At 37.0% G+C, this 15,527-nt stretch overlaps 2 protein-coding genes across 2 annotated transcripts; one reads left to right on the forward strand and one right to left on the reverse strand.

Annotated features, from left to right (window-relative positions):
- Positions 1–5,150: 5,150 nt before the first annotated feature.
- Positions 5,151–6,310, forward strand: LOC115980333 (aspartic proteinase nepenthesin-1-like). Its single transcript, XM_031102596.1, has 2 exons — positions 5,151–5,610; positions 5,937–6,310. Exons 1-2 carry the CDS (start codon positions 5,151–5,153, stop codon positions 6,308–6,310), a joined length of 834 nt encoding a protein of 277 aa, XP_030958456.1.
- A 7,614-nt stretch (positions 6,311–13,924) lies between these two features.
- Positions 13,925–14,746, reverse strand: LOC115980334. Its single transcript, XM_031102598.1, has one exon. It carries the CDS (start codon positions 14,744–14,746, stop codon positions 13,925–13,927), a length of 822 nt encoding a protein of 273 aa, XP_030958458.1.
- Positions 14,747–15,527: the final 781 nt, after the last annotated feature.

A 15,527-nucleotide genomic window follows, 5' to 3' on the forward strand; every position in this document is an offset into this window, starting at 1 on the left:
CAACTACTGTGCGGAAAATGAACAAAAGCTATAAAACAGAATTGGAAAACTATCTAAGCTAAATTAAAATCAAGCTAAATTAAAATCACAACCCACAGCAGATAATAAAAGGCAAAGATAAAAGGGAAGGAAGATGCAAACACAAGGACAACACGCGATGTGTTATCAAAGAGGAAACCGAAGCCCTCGGCGTAAAACCTCTCCGCCACCCTCCAAGCGGTAAACAATCCACTAGAAAATGTAGTTGGGATACATGGACAGCAATAGACCCTCCAAGCCTAATCTACCCAGTGCACCTAAGCCCTCCAAGCTTCTTGCTCCAACGAGGTTGCGCCGAACCTTTTTCTTTTCTAGCTTCCCAGATTCCGCTACTTGACCATAGCATTAACCAATGTAGATTGGTTCCTTCCTAACTGCTTCTCAGAACACCAAACAGCCCTCTCACAGTAATGGATAGGGTGAGAAAAAGGTTTTGGTAAAATGCTTCTCAAGGATTTGACAATGGAGAGGAAGAGAGTTGAGGAATTTAAAGAGACTCTTATGTAAACATTGTAGATGAATCAATCTTGTTTTACTCTAGGGTTTCTCTCTCAAAATTCTCTCTGGAAGCTCTCTTTCATTTGTGGGTATAAGGGGTATATATATACTAGGGTGAGAGAGGAATGTGAAACGTTAGGTTTTTCAAAACAGGGTTGGCTCACGGCTTGGCCTCGCGACTTGACTGATTCGCGAGATCTAGTCGCGAGATAACCGAATGGCCAGTTGTCCTATTTTGTCCTGTAGTGCTCCAGCTAGCATGACGGTTCAACTTCTGGCATGTTTGGCACGTGTGCTGCATTTGGCAGCTTGCAGCCGTGAGTTACCCGCGAGATCCAGCCGCGAGTCTCTGTTTTCCTGCGCACTCTTGAGTATTCAACACTCTATCTCACTCACTACCTTTACAACAAACCCACCTAAATACGGGGTTACTAAATGCTGAAATACAAGCAAATTTGACACAGAATAAAGCCAACAGAATGGTTGATTAAATTCAACCTTACAGTATTCGAGCTAACAGCGCGCCTATGACAGCACCATTGGTGTCTCTGATGATCACACCCAGACCAGCTAAGTTAGTGCCTTTGAACAGGGCTCCGTCGAAGTTGGCTTTGTATTGAGGCAGTGCTGGGGCAGACCATTTAGGCTGGACTAGATTTCAGACTATGACTGGTGCATCATCATGAGCCTCAAGGAAGTCTCGTAGGAGTCTGGCAGCTTTGGAGAAAATCTGGTTCAGTGGTTGAGCTGGGCGCCGAAAATGAATAGAATTTCGCCGATTCCAAAGCAACCAAGCTGAGATAGCAAAGATCTCCACCCTATAATCATCCTGGACCTACCAAAAACTTAAGAAAAGGTTAAAAAAATCCCCAGTGAATGAGGGATTGTGTGTTGCATCCAATTGATAGTGCTCCACAAATTTGCCACCTCAGGGCAACCCCACACAACATGCAAAATGTCCTCAGTTTGGGTCTAGCACGTGTTGCAACAGGCAGAGGGGGTTATGTGCCGACGAAACAAGTTGTCCATTGTTGGAAGTGAGTTGTTACATGCTCGCCAAGTGAAGTGCTTCACCTTATTTGGGGTTTGTAGCATCCAAACTCCTCTCCAAAGATTTCTCTGGGGGTGTGGATTCGAGCTACTTGGGCTGTTGGTTGAAGCTTCATTAACCAGCAGCTTGTAAGCGCTTCGAGTTGAGAAAATACTCGAAGGTGTTTTGGATCATATGGGGCTGTCTTGAGGCAGTCTGGTACTAAGAGGGATGCTCATGATTTTCTTTGCTTCATGAGGCAGAAAATTTTGCCTAATTTCAACCTCCTTCCAAGTTCCATTCTCCTCATCAATCAAAATACTAACCTTTGCATCAGGGGGAATAGAGGGGAGGGGTGAACTAACCGGACGGTACACTTGATCCATAAGCCACTTGTCCTCCTTTAAACTCACTGTTTTACCATCACCTATCCGTCAAACCATTCCTTTCCACACCACATCCCTTGCACTTAAAATACTCTTCCATGCATACGACCCATTTGCGAAGGGATTAGCTTCAAGAATGGAACAATCCGGGAAAAACCAAGCTTTAAAAACTCTATGGCAAAGTGATTCCGGATTTTTCAACATACGCCAAACTTGCTTGGCCAACAAAGCATCATTGAACTTCTCAATCTCCTTAAACACCATGCCTCCACAATCTTTAGCTTGACAAAGTTTCTCCCACTTTACCCAATGCACCTTATTATTATCACCATGGCAGCCCCACCAAAATTTGCGGATCATGACCTCAATTTCCTGAATTAATCCCTTAGGAAGCTTGAAACAACTCATAGAATATGTTGGAATGGCTTGGATGATGGACTTAATAAGCACTTCTCTGCTTGCTTGAGATAGAAGTTTCTCCTTCCAACCTTGTATTTTCCTCCAAATTCTCTCCTTAATGTAGTTAATAAAGGGAGTTGAATAGCCAACAGAAAATAGCAAGGTGGGATGACTGAAAAATTAAATAAAAAAGGATACCTTAATTAAGGTATTAAGTGAGAGAGAGAGATTTGTCTTTATATATGGGGCAAAACTTAGATACAGTACTTTATATGTTGCTCCTTACATACTGTTCTTTAGGTTCTCCACCTATATTTTAGCCACCTATAATAGTTAAAAACAGTGAAGTCAATCTCGTACCGTACCGGCCAATGCACCGGTACAAGAACACCCCCTGTTTCGTATCGAAAAAAATATCGGCCGTACCAGCAAAATTCGGCTATTTCGGCCGGTAAAGAGATACCGGGCCAAAACACTTTCTCAGCTACTTTGGAATTTTGACAAGTTTTCAAGGGCAATATGGTAATTATGCTCAATCCTAATGCTAACCCTAAGGTCCCAGCTGCACAACCCACTTTTTTTCTTTCTCTCACGCTCTCTTTCAGCTACTCTGTGTCTCTTATCTCTCGGCTTCTCTGTCTCAATGTCTCTAGTTTCTCATTCTATGTCTCTCACTCTCAGGTAAACTTTTTCCTTAATTTTATAAGTTCAATTGTTATAGATTTGTATGTTTTTGTTAGTAACTAGTTATCGTGCTTGTCAATTCTGTCATATGCTATAGGTCGAACAACTGTTGTATTGTAATTAACCAAGTAGAATAGACATTGTACTTGTTGCAGCTTCAGCATCATCCACTGAGAACCAAGGTCTCACTCAACAAAACAACACGTATTTTTGTTCCTTTTTTTTTTTTTTTGGTTATCTGGGTTCGTTTGAAGTTTTGGTTTTTTGCTTAATTTTTTGTTTGACCCATGTTTGGTTGTTGAGAAATAAAGAGGAAGTAGAAGAAACATGAAAGTTTGAATCTTTTCCATTGTTTTTATTTTCTGGGTTTGGAATTATATGACAAGAACATTCAACTAAATCGGAAAAAAAGTCAAATTTAATTTTCTTTTATTATTTCTGTGCTGAAAGTGAATTATACATGCGTATTTTTAATTGAAGTAATGATTTATGGTAAATAGGGATTTTTGAGGTAATGTTTTATGGTAAATAGAGATTTAGTGTGTGTATATATATAAAATAGCGGTAAATTCGAAACGGTACACCGGTATCCGAAATATATCGTACCGCTGGCTAAATCGATACAGCCTTTGGTATGGTATTGACTTCCTTGATTAGAAACTTCAATAAATGGCATTAATTTTTTTTCTTTCTGTTAATATTATTAGTTTTTCCCCTCACCTGTAGTAAAACATCCCTTCGTCTTTGCATCTCTCAAACTTCAAGTTGGACAATAGAGAATAGCTAGATTTTTCTTCTGTTAAGAATGGCCTGAGAGATCTTGATCCATATCTTCACAAAAAAAAAAAAAATGTTATTATTTCTAAATTTTATTAATACTATATCCTATATCTATATCATCATCATCCTCAAAAGCCATTAAAAAAAAAAAAGCTAGTTCTTTTCTCTCTCTCCCACAAGCTACCTGGAAATCCAAATCTCCAAAATCAAAACCAATAAGAAACAAATGCAATCTAAACGTAGCGCAACCAAAACTGATTTCCATGGTTTTCATGCTTTGTTCTTTGTTTTTTTATTTTTTTTGGTTTTAGTAGCCTGTGGATTTTGGTCTTGGCCACTAGAAAGGAGCTTGCATTGATGGCTTGGGGTTTAGAGTGAAGTCCTTGTTGTGGGACCACGTTGGTGGTGGTAGGTTTTTATGGTGGCAATTTTCATTACTTACCTTCTTCTTCTTACCCCTAGCCTTTCGTATTTTTTGTTTCACTTTACTAAAGCCAAATTAGTTCTTTTCAGTTCTAGATTGAGAAAGTTGGAGAGATAAAAGGCTGCTGTTGATTGACGACTAGGAAAGATAAAATAAAGAACAAAAAAGAAACAGAAAGATAGGTCTTTAACGCCGTTTGTTGAAGTTTTTAATTACGACAGGTGGCTAAAATATAGGTGGGGAACCTAAAGAGTAGAATATAAGGTATTGTATCTAAGTTTTGTGCTTATATATATATATATATATATATTAGGTGGCAGACCCATATTTTTAGGAGTTTGATTAGAAGAATTACAATTAATGGTCATAAAATAAAATTTAAACTTGACATAATTAGGTGACGCCCATCATTTATAAGGTAGTTTTTTTTTTTTTTTTTTTTTTTTTTTCTCCTTTAGTAGTCATTAACCCATTATTTTAGCAGTTATTTCTTCTTTTAATTATAAATTATTTTTAGAAATATTTTAATTAAGAATTTAAGAGTCCAATCATTGTGTTTTTAAATAAAATTTCATTTCCTTATAAAGAGAGAACCTTCATTGTAAAGTTAATGCACAACCTAAGTGGTTTCAACTTTCACTTATATATAACTTGTGGCGTATTTTTGAACACATAATCAAAGAGTGAGAGAATGTATACTAGAAACCTTTTTGATGTACCAATTGTATTTTGTTTCTTATTGACCTTGCTCATTTTCATGCTTACTTGTCTTGGAGCCAATGGCTTTAGCATCAAGCTCATCCCAAGATACTCTATTGATTCAATGCTCTTTCCAAAAAATCTAAGCCTACTAGAAAAACACTTTAGAATTGCTAAGCTTTCTAAAGCTCGAGCTCTGCATTTCGAATCCATGGGTTTTGTAGATGCGATCAACTCAACAAAGCAAGGCATTGAAGCGCTACAACCTATGGTGGAGTATTCTTTGGGAAATTTTTATATAGCGCAAATGAACATTGGCACACCACCATACTCTGCATTATTGCTATTGGAAACTGGTACCGATAATACATGGGTTCAAGCTGCTAAGTGCGCCATATGTTTCCCCTTAAAATATGAAGGTTTCGATTACCGTAAGTCTCAAACATACTATGCTGCAGCTTGTAAACATCCCCTTTGTGTTCCCAAAATATGTAAAAATAACATGTGCCTTTATGAGTCCGTCTATATTAATGGATTTAGTTCCACTAAGGGTATTCTTTCGATTGACACATTCACATTCCCTTCCAATGAGGAATCTGTAAGCTTGCCAGATTTAGTTTTTGGTATGGGCTATGAAAATCAAAATATTAAATTTAGTCGAAAAATGGGAGGTGAGAATGTAATAGCAGGAATTTTGGGTATGGGATCAGGAAGACGATCAATCCTAAGCCAACTACAGTCGGTGACCAACCTACGTTTCTCATATTGCCTTCCTTCATGGAACAATGAAGCGGGAACCTACACATATTTACGTTTTGGCGATGATGCACAAATTAGTGGAAATACTCAATGTTACAATCAACACCAATGTTACCCAATGTAAATAGATACTATGTGACAGGCGTTGAGTATTTTCATGAATGAAGTGCTGCTTCCAATAGATGTAACTGTGTTTCAATTGAGAGCTGACGTACTAATGGATTTGTTATTGATGCAGGAAGTGGAGCAACCTTTCTTGTTCCGAAAGCATATAACGTTATCAAAGAAGAGATGATTAAATACTTCTTGGCATATAACTGGCATCCCACGGAGATATCAGACCTAGTACCATATGACCTTTGTTATAATGTCATACCAAGTAGAGATAAAAAATTACGAACATTAAAAATTCGTTTTATTGGAGCAGACCTTGATCTAGATTCTAAACGAATCTTCGAAGTAATTGACAATATGTTGTGCATGATTATCATGCCTATTAATGAACGAGGACTAAGTCTACTAGGGGCATTTCAACAAGTAGATTATCAATTCTTGTTTGATGTTAAAGCATCTTTATTGTCTTTTGTCCCTGAGAAATGTCAATTTAATTAGAAGGGAAAAAAATATATATTTTGAATAAAAAAACTCAGGAAAATTTAATATACATTGTAATTTCATTTTTCTTTGTAAGGGGTGGGGCTATTATCGCAAGTGTCAAATTTTTAGCAATGTTATTAATTTCATTTCATTCCGGCCGGAACGACCGGAATATCTTGTACCGGCATGCAATTTGGTATGGTAATACCACTTGTTCCATCTCGAGTCAAATTCCGGCCAATTTCAGGGCGTTCCGGCCATTCTGGTCAATTTTGGCCGCTATCAGATTTTGGCTTTAAAAAAGAAGAAAGAAAAACACTTTACAAACCCATCAATCTCAGGTCACTGCCATGTTTGGTTGCCGTTTTCCTGAATGAACCCAACCCTCTTCTTCTTCTCCGTATTGTATCCATAGGTGAGTGGTGTTTACTTTTTTTATTTTATGTTGTCCTCTAGAGTCTAGCTTTGTTGTCCTCTTTTATTTGATTTCAACTTTCATTTGCTTCCTCTAGTGTGAGCCACGTGATTATGTTTGGAAATGACAAAGGAAAGTAAAAAAAAAAAAAATCCACAATAATTGTCAGACCTATTAATTTTATTTCCTCTCAATAAGTTTTTATTTTTATTTTCCCTATTATCTAGGTACAATGGTACATGTTAATTTTATTTATTCTAAAAAAAAGAGGTATTATTATCTATACTGCTATTTAAGGGGTTTCTCCTGTTTGGAATTTTGAACTTTGAAATTTACCAATTTGTAAAACTTAAATGGCAGGGTTACACATGTAAAAAAAAAAGCCACATCCACGATCAATTTTTTTTCAAAAAAAAAACCACCTTCAAATTTTCCCTAAAATAAACCCACGTTCAAATTTATCAAAAAAAAAAAAAAAAAAAAAATAATCTTTTCAAATCTATAACAAAAGTTTTGGACAATTACTTTGAAAAAAAAAAAAACTGAAAGTTAAAAAAAATCTAAAAAAATTCAAATACCATGTCCAAACCCAACCTGTTTATATTCTTAAAAAAAAAAAAAAAAAAAAAAAAAAAAAAAAAAAAAAAAAAAAACAATGTTATCTTTGATTAGACTCTAAGCACACGCTCAAGCGTGTGCTAAGAGGCTTTTCTATTTGTTTGGGTAAAGATTAATGATTTACATTTATTATAATTTGGGATAATTACATTTTTCGATCACAAAAATATCTAAACTTTTCTTGATGAATCATGTGTATAAAAATTAAATGAATAGAGCTGGAGCAAGTTGATTTTGAAGGCTAAATCTCTTACTATTGATGATGCTGAAATTTCAAATTATAGGTCTATATCCAATGAAACAGGAAGTTAAACTAAGAGTTTAAGAAAGATTACCAAATGTCTTCGAATTTAGAACCATTCTTTTCTTGTTCGTAAGCCACACAGGCAGTGGTGCCTGGATTCTGGATTCCAATGAGAAAGAAATAGTTCATATTAGAGTATAGGCCTAGACGGCAAAAAATGCTAACTTGTCTGACTTCAACCAGTATAGTGGAAGAATTATATAAAACAGCATCTCTAGGGCATATATTTCATGCATAAAAGTTTAGATGGTTCACAAATATGTTCTACTAAGGTTATAGAAGTCACCAAACTGTGACATAATAGACTGAAGTGCTCACTAAATTCATTAGGAAACAAAGATAAATATGAGTATTTAAATTTAGTTTAATTTCCAGTTTCATTCCTAACGTTATAAAGTGCAAAAGTTCAAAATATAACCATCTGACAAAAATCGAAATTATCAAATCCAATCATATAATAGGTACAGAAATCTAAACAACGTAATAAGGAGAAAATAAATGATAGAAATTCAGTGGTGTCAATTGGGTGGGTTTGGGGTGGGCATAATTGGGTTGGGTATATAAAACTCATTTACCCATTAGAACCCATTTGACTAATTGCTTCTAACCCAAATCCAACCCAATCCAATTATTATGGGTAAATCCCAACTCACCCAATTACCCAATTATCAACATTACCAAAATGCCATTAAAGTGAAAACTCCAACACTTTCTTGGATTCCCTTTTCAACTCTCTCTAGTCTCCATTGTTGGGATTAAAAATTCCACATAAGCACATCCACATCAGCAATTATATTAAAAATCCAAATAAAAAAATATTTTCTTTTCTTTTCTATTTTCTCTCACTTTCTTGGCAACCAAACAGTGCAACAAATACAAAGAAATGTCATTTCAAGCACTGCATGGTGAATCCCCTCTCCCTCAAAACTATGAAAACGCAGTCTTCCCTTCGGCGCAAATCCTCTGCTCGCGACCTCGCACCAGCACGTACTGGTCCTTCAACGGCTCAGCCAGCTTGCCGATCTTGGTCTAGACCCTGGTACCGTGAGCGACCTTCAACTGGAGGTCCAAAATTGGAACGTTGCTGTAATTGTCGGCGAGCGGATCCTCCATTGAAAGCTACTGAACGCCGGAGGCAATGGCCACTTCCTGGCGGCGCTTTAGCTTCACAAGTTTCGCGGCTTCTTTCTTGCTCTGAGGTTTGGAGGATTCATCTTCTTGTTGTTGTTGTTGTTCTGGTTGTGGCTTTGGTAGCTAGGGTTCGGATGACGACATGGATGTAGGAGCAGAGAGAGAAAGAGAGGGTTTTGGTTTGAATGGGTTTTGTGATTTGCAAAGAGCAAATGTGCACTGCACTGCGATTTTGTCAAGTTTTTTCAAAAGCCGAATCTATGGGTAAGTGTCAGTGTTATGTAAGTGTCATTGCCATTAGGAGGATCTACCATCATCAACGCCTTAAACTCAATAGAAAACTTGAGCATGAGTACTCCAATGGATTCCATGAGTTCTAGATGAGAGCTAGAGAGAGAAAGAGGGAGAGCAAGTGAGAGAGAGAGAGAGAGCGAGAGAGAGAGAGAGAGAGAGAGAGAGACAAGTGTTTGGAGGCTGAGAAAATGAAGGAAAATGAAAACCCAAACACTGAAACGTCTGAAGGCTCTTTTTTTTTTTTTTTTTTTTTTTTTTTTTTTTTTTTTTTTTTTTTTTTTTTTTCTATGGGAAGGGTTGGGTTGAATTTGGGTATATTGTTTTTGGGTTAAATAGGGCTCAATGGGTTTTTAGTTAAAACCTAATAATCACTGAGTCTAATTGGGTTGATGCCCATTTACCCCAACTAATAATTGGGTGGGTTTGGGTTCAATTAGAGTGAGTGGGTTTGGTTGGGCAAATGAGTTTGGGCTTACTTTGCCACCCCTAAAATTCACAGTTCTATTCACAAAATTTACCTATTGAAACTCGATATGCAGAGAAACACTTCTCTGCATACTACTTTTGCTTGATCTCCTCAGCTGGTGAGTCGATGCCCCAAAATAGAGACCTATGAGAAAGTTAGGGAAAAGTAATTTTATGCTTATCTGTTTTTTAAAAGATACCTGAACATCAAATTCAATGAAATCTAGAGGCTAGACAAAATTTGCTGAATAGTACAATTTTAGAAAAAAATTTGGTGAATAGCATGCTACTAAGGTTAATTAGTTAAGTAGATTGTTTTTGGAACTCGAGTACTAAGCAGTATGCACGAATACCGATTAGAACTTGAGTTTGTCAAACTTGAGTTCCAACCCGAACTTGAGTTTGACAAACTCGAGTTCCAAAAACAGTTTACTTAACTAATTAACTTTGTCCGTGTGCTACTTTCCTAAATTTTTTCTAAAAACATGCTATTTGGCAAATTTTGCCCTAGAGGCTACATTGAAAGAGAGGATCGAACTCTCACTCTCTTGGATGGTTTTCATTCTTGGGTCAGAGAATATCAGGTATCATCACTGTCATTAATAATGCCTATAACAAAACAACTACACCGAAACACAATAAGACCCAGAAATTAATATAGTCAAACGGTAAAAAGGGAGTTTCTAATTGAAATACTGACCTTTTGTGATTCTTCGTCTCACATCTAGGTCCATTGTCGCTCCCAGTAAAATCCACGAATGTCATTCTCTGCTTGTAGTTACATTATAGCCTTACATAATGTTTTTTTGACATTTTTTGAAGCCATAACTAACTTTCTGAATCGTCTTAATATGCATACATACATACATACACACACACACACACACACACACACACACACACACACACACACACACACATATATATATATATATATATGTTTGAGTTGGGCCCTTTATATCAACAGAATGTCATTGTGGTGAAAGCCCATGAACGATTCAGACCCACCTGAAGAGACAGTCAGTATGCAATGTAGGTCAGCAAGCCCAGGTTCTTATTTGTTGATTATATAGTGAAAAAAAATGGTAATATTAGAAGCACCTATCTTTGATGGATGTCCAAATCTATAATTGGTTAGATTATGAGGACAAATTCTTTTTTTTTTTTTTTTGATAATACACATGAACTTTATTTAATCAAAGCAGAAGGTACATCTTGGATAAGAGCTTGTTCTAGAAAATAAGGACTCTCTTCAATCCAAGCAGAATAGTCGCTAATGCCTAAAGCATACTTAGCTAACAAATGAGCAGGCAAATTCCCACTCCTACAAACATGAGAGAAATATACATTCCTTAATTCATTTGAACTAGCTTGTATCCCATAAATTAAAGATGCCACTGAGGAGGGTGCTAGAGTCTTCTCACACAGGGCGTTGTCAATGATCAATGAATCACCTTTTAACACAAATTCCAGGATGCCTACTTCCTTTGCAAAAGTAATACCTGTTTTAAAAGCCTTTGCTTCCACTTCTATAGCACCCAAAGGAGCTTTAAATTTCTTGCTCAAACCTGCAATAAAGTTCCCCTCATGATCTCTAATAACAAACCCAACACCAGCTTCTTTTTGGTTCCCAAAGACAGCTCCATCAACATTTACCTTATAGAAAAGCATCAATGGAGGAGACCATTTTGATACTAGTGATTGAGAATTCATTAGTGGGATTATTAACGCAGCCCAATATTCCTCCATATAGTGCAGACACCTCAGAAACAACTCTCTTCCATTTTTCCTCATACCACCATGTCTAACCTCATTTCTATTTGTCCATAGAGTCCAAACCAGTGAAACTGCCATAGCAGAATCCTCACTAGACCAATCTACCTCCATCAAAACAAACCAAAGGAAATCCATGAAGCTTCGAAAATGTATTGGAGCCAAAATCTGAAGGTTCTTGAATGAAGCCCATGTTTCACAAGCACTTTGGCACTCCCAAAAAAGATGAAGAAAGGTTTCTGAATTTGCCCCACACTCCTCACAAACATCATCCATTAGAACATGTCTAAGCATCAGATTTGCCTTTGTTGGTAGGATATCGCGTGTAGCCCTCCAAGCAAAATGTTTAATTTTCTGAGGGAGCAGCAATTTCCAAAGTTTCCTCCAAAACATACGCAGATTTGCCCCATCTGAAACAGAAGCATCAGTGGCATCCTTATCCAACTCCATAGCAATTTTATAGGCACCCCTTACTGAAAATACCCCATTAGATGTCTCTGCCCAGATTAGTTTATCATCAGGAAACCTATTGCTCAAGGGAATTCCACAAATATTTTCAGCCTCAAAAGGAAGAAATATACTTTTAAGCAAATCCAAATTCCAACAGTTGTTATCATAATCAATCAGATGACTAACGATAGATACCTGTGGAGATAGAGTTCTAGGAGAGACCACTCTATAAGAAGAAGAATTAGGAACCCACGAGTCATCCCAAATTCTAATCCTATGCCCATACCCAACACGCCATCTCATGCCTTTTTTGCCAATCTTATGTGCAACAAAAATACTCCTCCAAACGTATGGTGGTTTTTTTCCCAGTGAGGCTTGGATAAATTCACAATCCTTGAAATACCGAGCTTTAAAAATCTTGTATACAAGTGAATTCTGACCCAACTGAAGCCTCCAACCTTGTTTTGCCAGAAGAGCAAGGTTAAAAGGTTTTAAAAGTTTGAACCCCAATCCACCACATGATTTGGGTACACACAGTTTCTCCAACTTAACCATGCCATTTTATTTTCATCTTGCTTTTGCCCCCACCAAAAATTCTGAATCATACTTGTCAGTTCATCATAGAGGGCTTTAGGGATTTTAAAACAGCTCATAGTATACGTAGGGATTGCTTATGCAACAACCTTAATCAAGACTTCCTTTCCTGCTTTTGACAACAATTTTTCCTTCTACCCTGCCAACTTCTTAGCCAATTTTTCCTTCACCGCATTAAAAGTATTCCTTTTATTCCTCCCAACCAAAGAAGGAAGACCAAGATATTTTTCATGCTGTTTAATAATCTGAGCTCCAAATCTTGATTTAATTTCCTTTTTAATAGATCTATCAGTATTGTTGCTAAAAAACAAGGATGTTTTTGTCCTATTCAACTATTGGCCAGAGGCATCTTCATACACTTTTAACACACTGCAATGAATCACAATCATTCAAGGTTGCTTTACAAAAGATCAAACTATCATCAGCAAAGAATAAGTGAGAAAGAGTAGGAGCCCCCCAACAAATAGTCACCCCATCCATAAAACCATCATGTACAGATTTTTTAATTAGAGTAGATAGACCCTCAGCACAAAGTAAAAAAAGATATGGGGACAACGGATCACCTTATCTTAAACCTCTTGAAGGACATATATCACCTCTAGGCCTCCCATTAATACATATAGAATAAGATACAAAAGAAATACAAAGCATCATCTATTCCCTCCATTTGGAATTGAATCCCAATTTCTCCATAATCTTATCTAAACAAATCCACTCAACTCTATCATATGCCTTACTCATATCCAATTTTAAAGCCATTTCTCCAACTTTTCCTCCCTTCTTTAATAATTTTTGGTAAAACTTTCTTAAGTCTGTTAGCCAAAACTTTGGAGGCTAGTTTATACATCACATTACATAGACTAATAGGGCAGAAATCTGTAACTTTCTTTGGATTTTTAATCTTTGGGACCAAAACAATATGAGTTTCATTGAACTATGGTGGGACAATACTAAGATTAAGAAAATCCAAGACAGTTTTAGTGACAACATTCCCAATAGTAGGCCAAAAATGTTGAAAAAATTGAGGAGGCATACCGTCAGGTCTTGGAGATTTAAGGGGATACATTTGCTTTAATGCTTTAAAAACCTCTGCACCTTGAAACTCACTTGTCAAGCTACTGTTCATTTCTTGAGAAACCTTTGGTACCACTGCTTCTATTAATTCAGCAAAATCCGTGGATTGTGATGATGGGAAAAGATTAGAGTAGTATTTAAGAATTATGCCTTCCACAACACTTGCATCTTCCTGCCAAATTTCATTATGATCAAACAGCCCTTCAATGATATTTTTCTTGAACCAAGTAGAAGCTTTTGAATGAAAGTAGCCCGTGTTTCGATCACCCGCCTAAAACCAGTTCAACCGAGATCGTTGGTGCCACATAGCGTCTTCCTTATCCAACCAACAATTTAATTCAACACTAGTGTCCCTCATTGCCATGATATTTTCAATAGTAGCAGACTGAAGTTCCAACCACTCCAATTGTTTTTTCAGTCTAGCTATATTTTTGCCAACATGACCAAAGACATTTTTATTCCACAGTTCAAGCTTAGCATGATAGTTATCTATAAAATGCAGAATCGGAAATTATGATCCCATGAATAAGCCTTCGTCCCATGCAGAAGTGACCACCTCCTCACAACTAGAGTCTTTTAACCACATTGCTTCAAACCAAAATATTTTTGGATGCTTAGGAATGATTTTTTCCTTCACCAATTGCAAAACCAAAGGGTTATGATCTGAAGAAGAAGATGATTTATGAAAGAGTTTTGCTTGAGGGAATTTTATTGTCCACTCAACAGTAGCTACAACTCTGTCCAATCTTTCTCTAATTTGTGAACCATCCACTTTTTGATAAAGCCAAGTGAATTTTGGGCCAGTAAAACCTAAGTCATGTAGACCATAGCAATTCAAAGTGTCAATAAAATTCTGCATCTGTTGAGTAGGTCTATCTGCACCACCCTCCTTCTCAGACAATCCAACGATCTCATTAAAATCACCAATAACCAACCAAGGAAATTGAGAAAGACCACTGAGATATTTTAGAAGGTTCCATGATTCAGTTCTTCGAGAAGTGTCAGGATTACCATAAAACCCAGTAAGATGCGACCATCCATATCCATCTCCACTATTAACTTCAGCATCAATATTGCACATTGAATATTTAATGACATTAACTTGAATTTCATCCTTCCAAAACAAAGCTAATCCCCCACTATTGCCCATACTAGGGACAATCAGACCATGTTTGAAACCACATCTATCTCGAATTTTCTCCATCCAATCTCTATTTGACTTTGTCTCCATCAAGAAAAAAATTTTGGGCTTCTCTATCCTAATCACCTCTTTCAAGGCATTAACTATATGAGAGTTCCCAAGCCCTCTACAGTTCCAACTTAATAGACTCATTGGACTTAGCGGGGTTGCACAGCAACCTCCGCCGCTTCTTCGTGTATAGCTACCTCAGCTGCATCTTTATTTGATTCTAAAGCTTCAGTCAACCTATTTGAATCCTTCTTAAGTTTCAATTTCTTCTCCAAATCCGCAGACTGAATTTCAGAGTTAAGCTTCCTTTAAATTCCCAAGACATCTTCCCATTCTAAGGTATTTATCCTGTCACTTTTTTGAGGAAGCCTACTCCACGTATGCTTTATGGTCCCTCACCTTTCTGGCTCACGTAATTTTTCTCCTACGATTAGGATTGCTTATTTCTAGGCTTACGAATCCTCTTTTCTTGTTTCTGACTAGCACTATCTACATTAAAAACCAACTCCATAGCTCCACCTAATGAGGAATTAGATACGTGCCAGGCTTGCATATTATCCAAATCCTTAACCATCTGTTTTTCCCCTGAAGTTTTGGCCCCATCAGCTTTATCCCAAGAGCCTCCACCTGACTTCAAAGTATTTAAATTTGAAATAACACGATCCTAGGATAACTCCTTATCAATCTCCTTCAAAGTCTCCTCAAAATTCGTAACTGCACATTCAGTTTTTGAATTAGCATCAACCGTCGCTAAATCCATATTCAACTGTCCATCATTCTTCCCAACCTCCAACTGATTTTCAATAACCAACTCCGATGAAGGCAGATTACAATCCTTTCTTGCTTCCTTTGTCATTATCACCGGCTTTTGTAAGGGACCAAACTGGACTTGTACTGAGTTGAACAAGTTGTTAGTTAACTGAAA

This window comes from Quercus lobata, chromosome 3 (assembly GCF_001633185.2).
Source record: "Quercus lobata isolate SW786 chromosome 3, ValleyOak3.0 Primary Assembly, whole genome shotgun sequence".
In the NCBI taxonomy this organism is placed as follows: domain Eukaryota; kingdom Viridiplantae; phylum Streptophyta; class Magnoliopsida; order Fagales; family Fagaceae; genus Quercus; species Quercus lobata.

Coding starts and splice junctions, on each gene's coding strand:
- LOC115980333 (XM_031102596.1), top strand. CDS start 5,151: ATGGGTTTTGTAGATGCGATCAACTCAACAAAGCAAGGCATTGAAGCG. Junction 5,611..5,936: donor ATTTAGTCGAAAAATGGGAG/GTGAGAATGTAA, acceptor TTATTGATGCAG/GAAGTGGAGCAACCTTTCTT.
- LOC115980334 (XM_031102598.1), bottom strand. CDS start 14,746: ATGAGTCTATTAAGTTGGAACTGTAGAGGGCTTGGGAACTCTCATATA.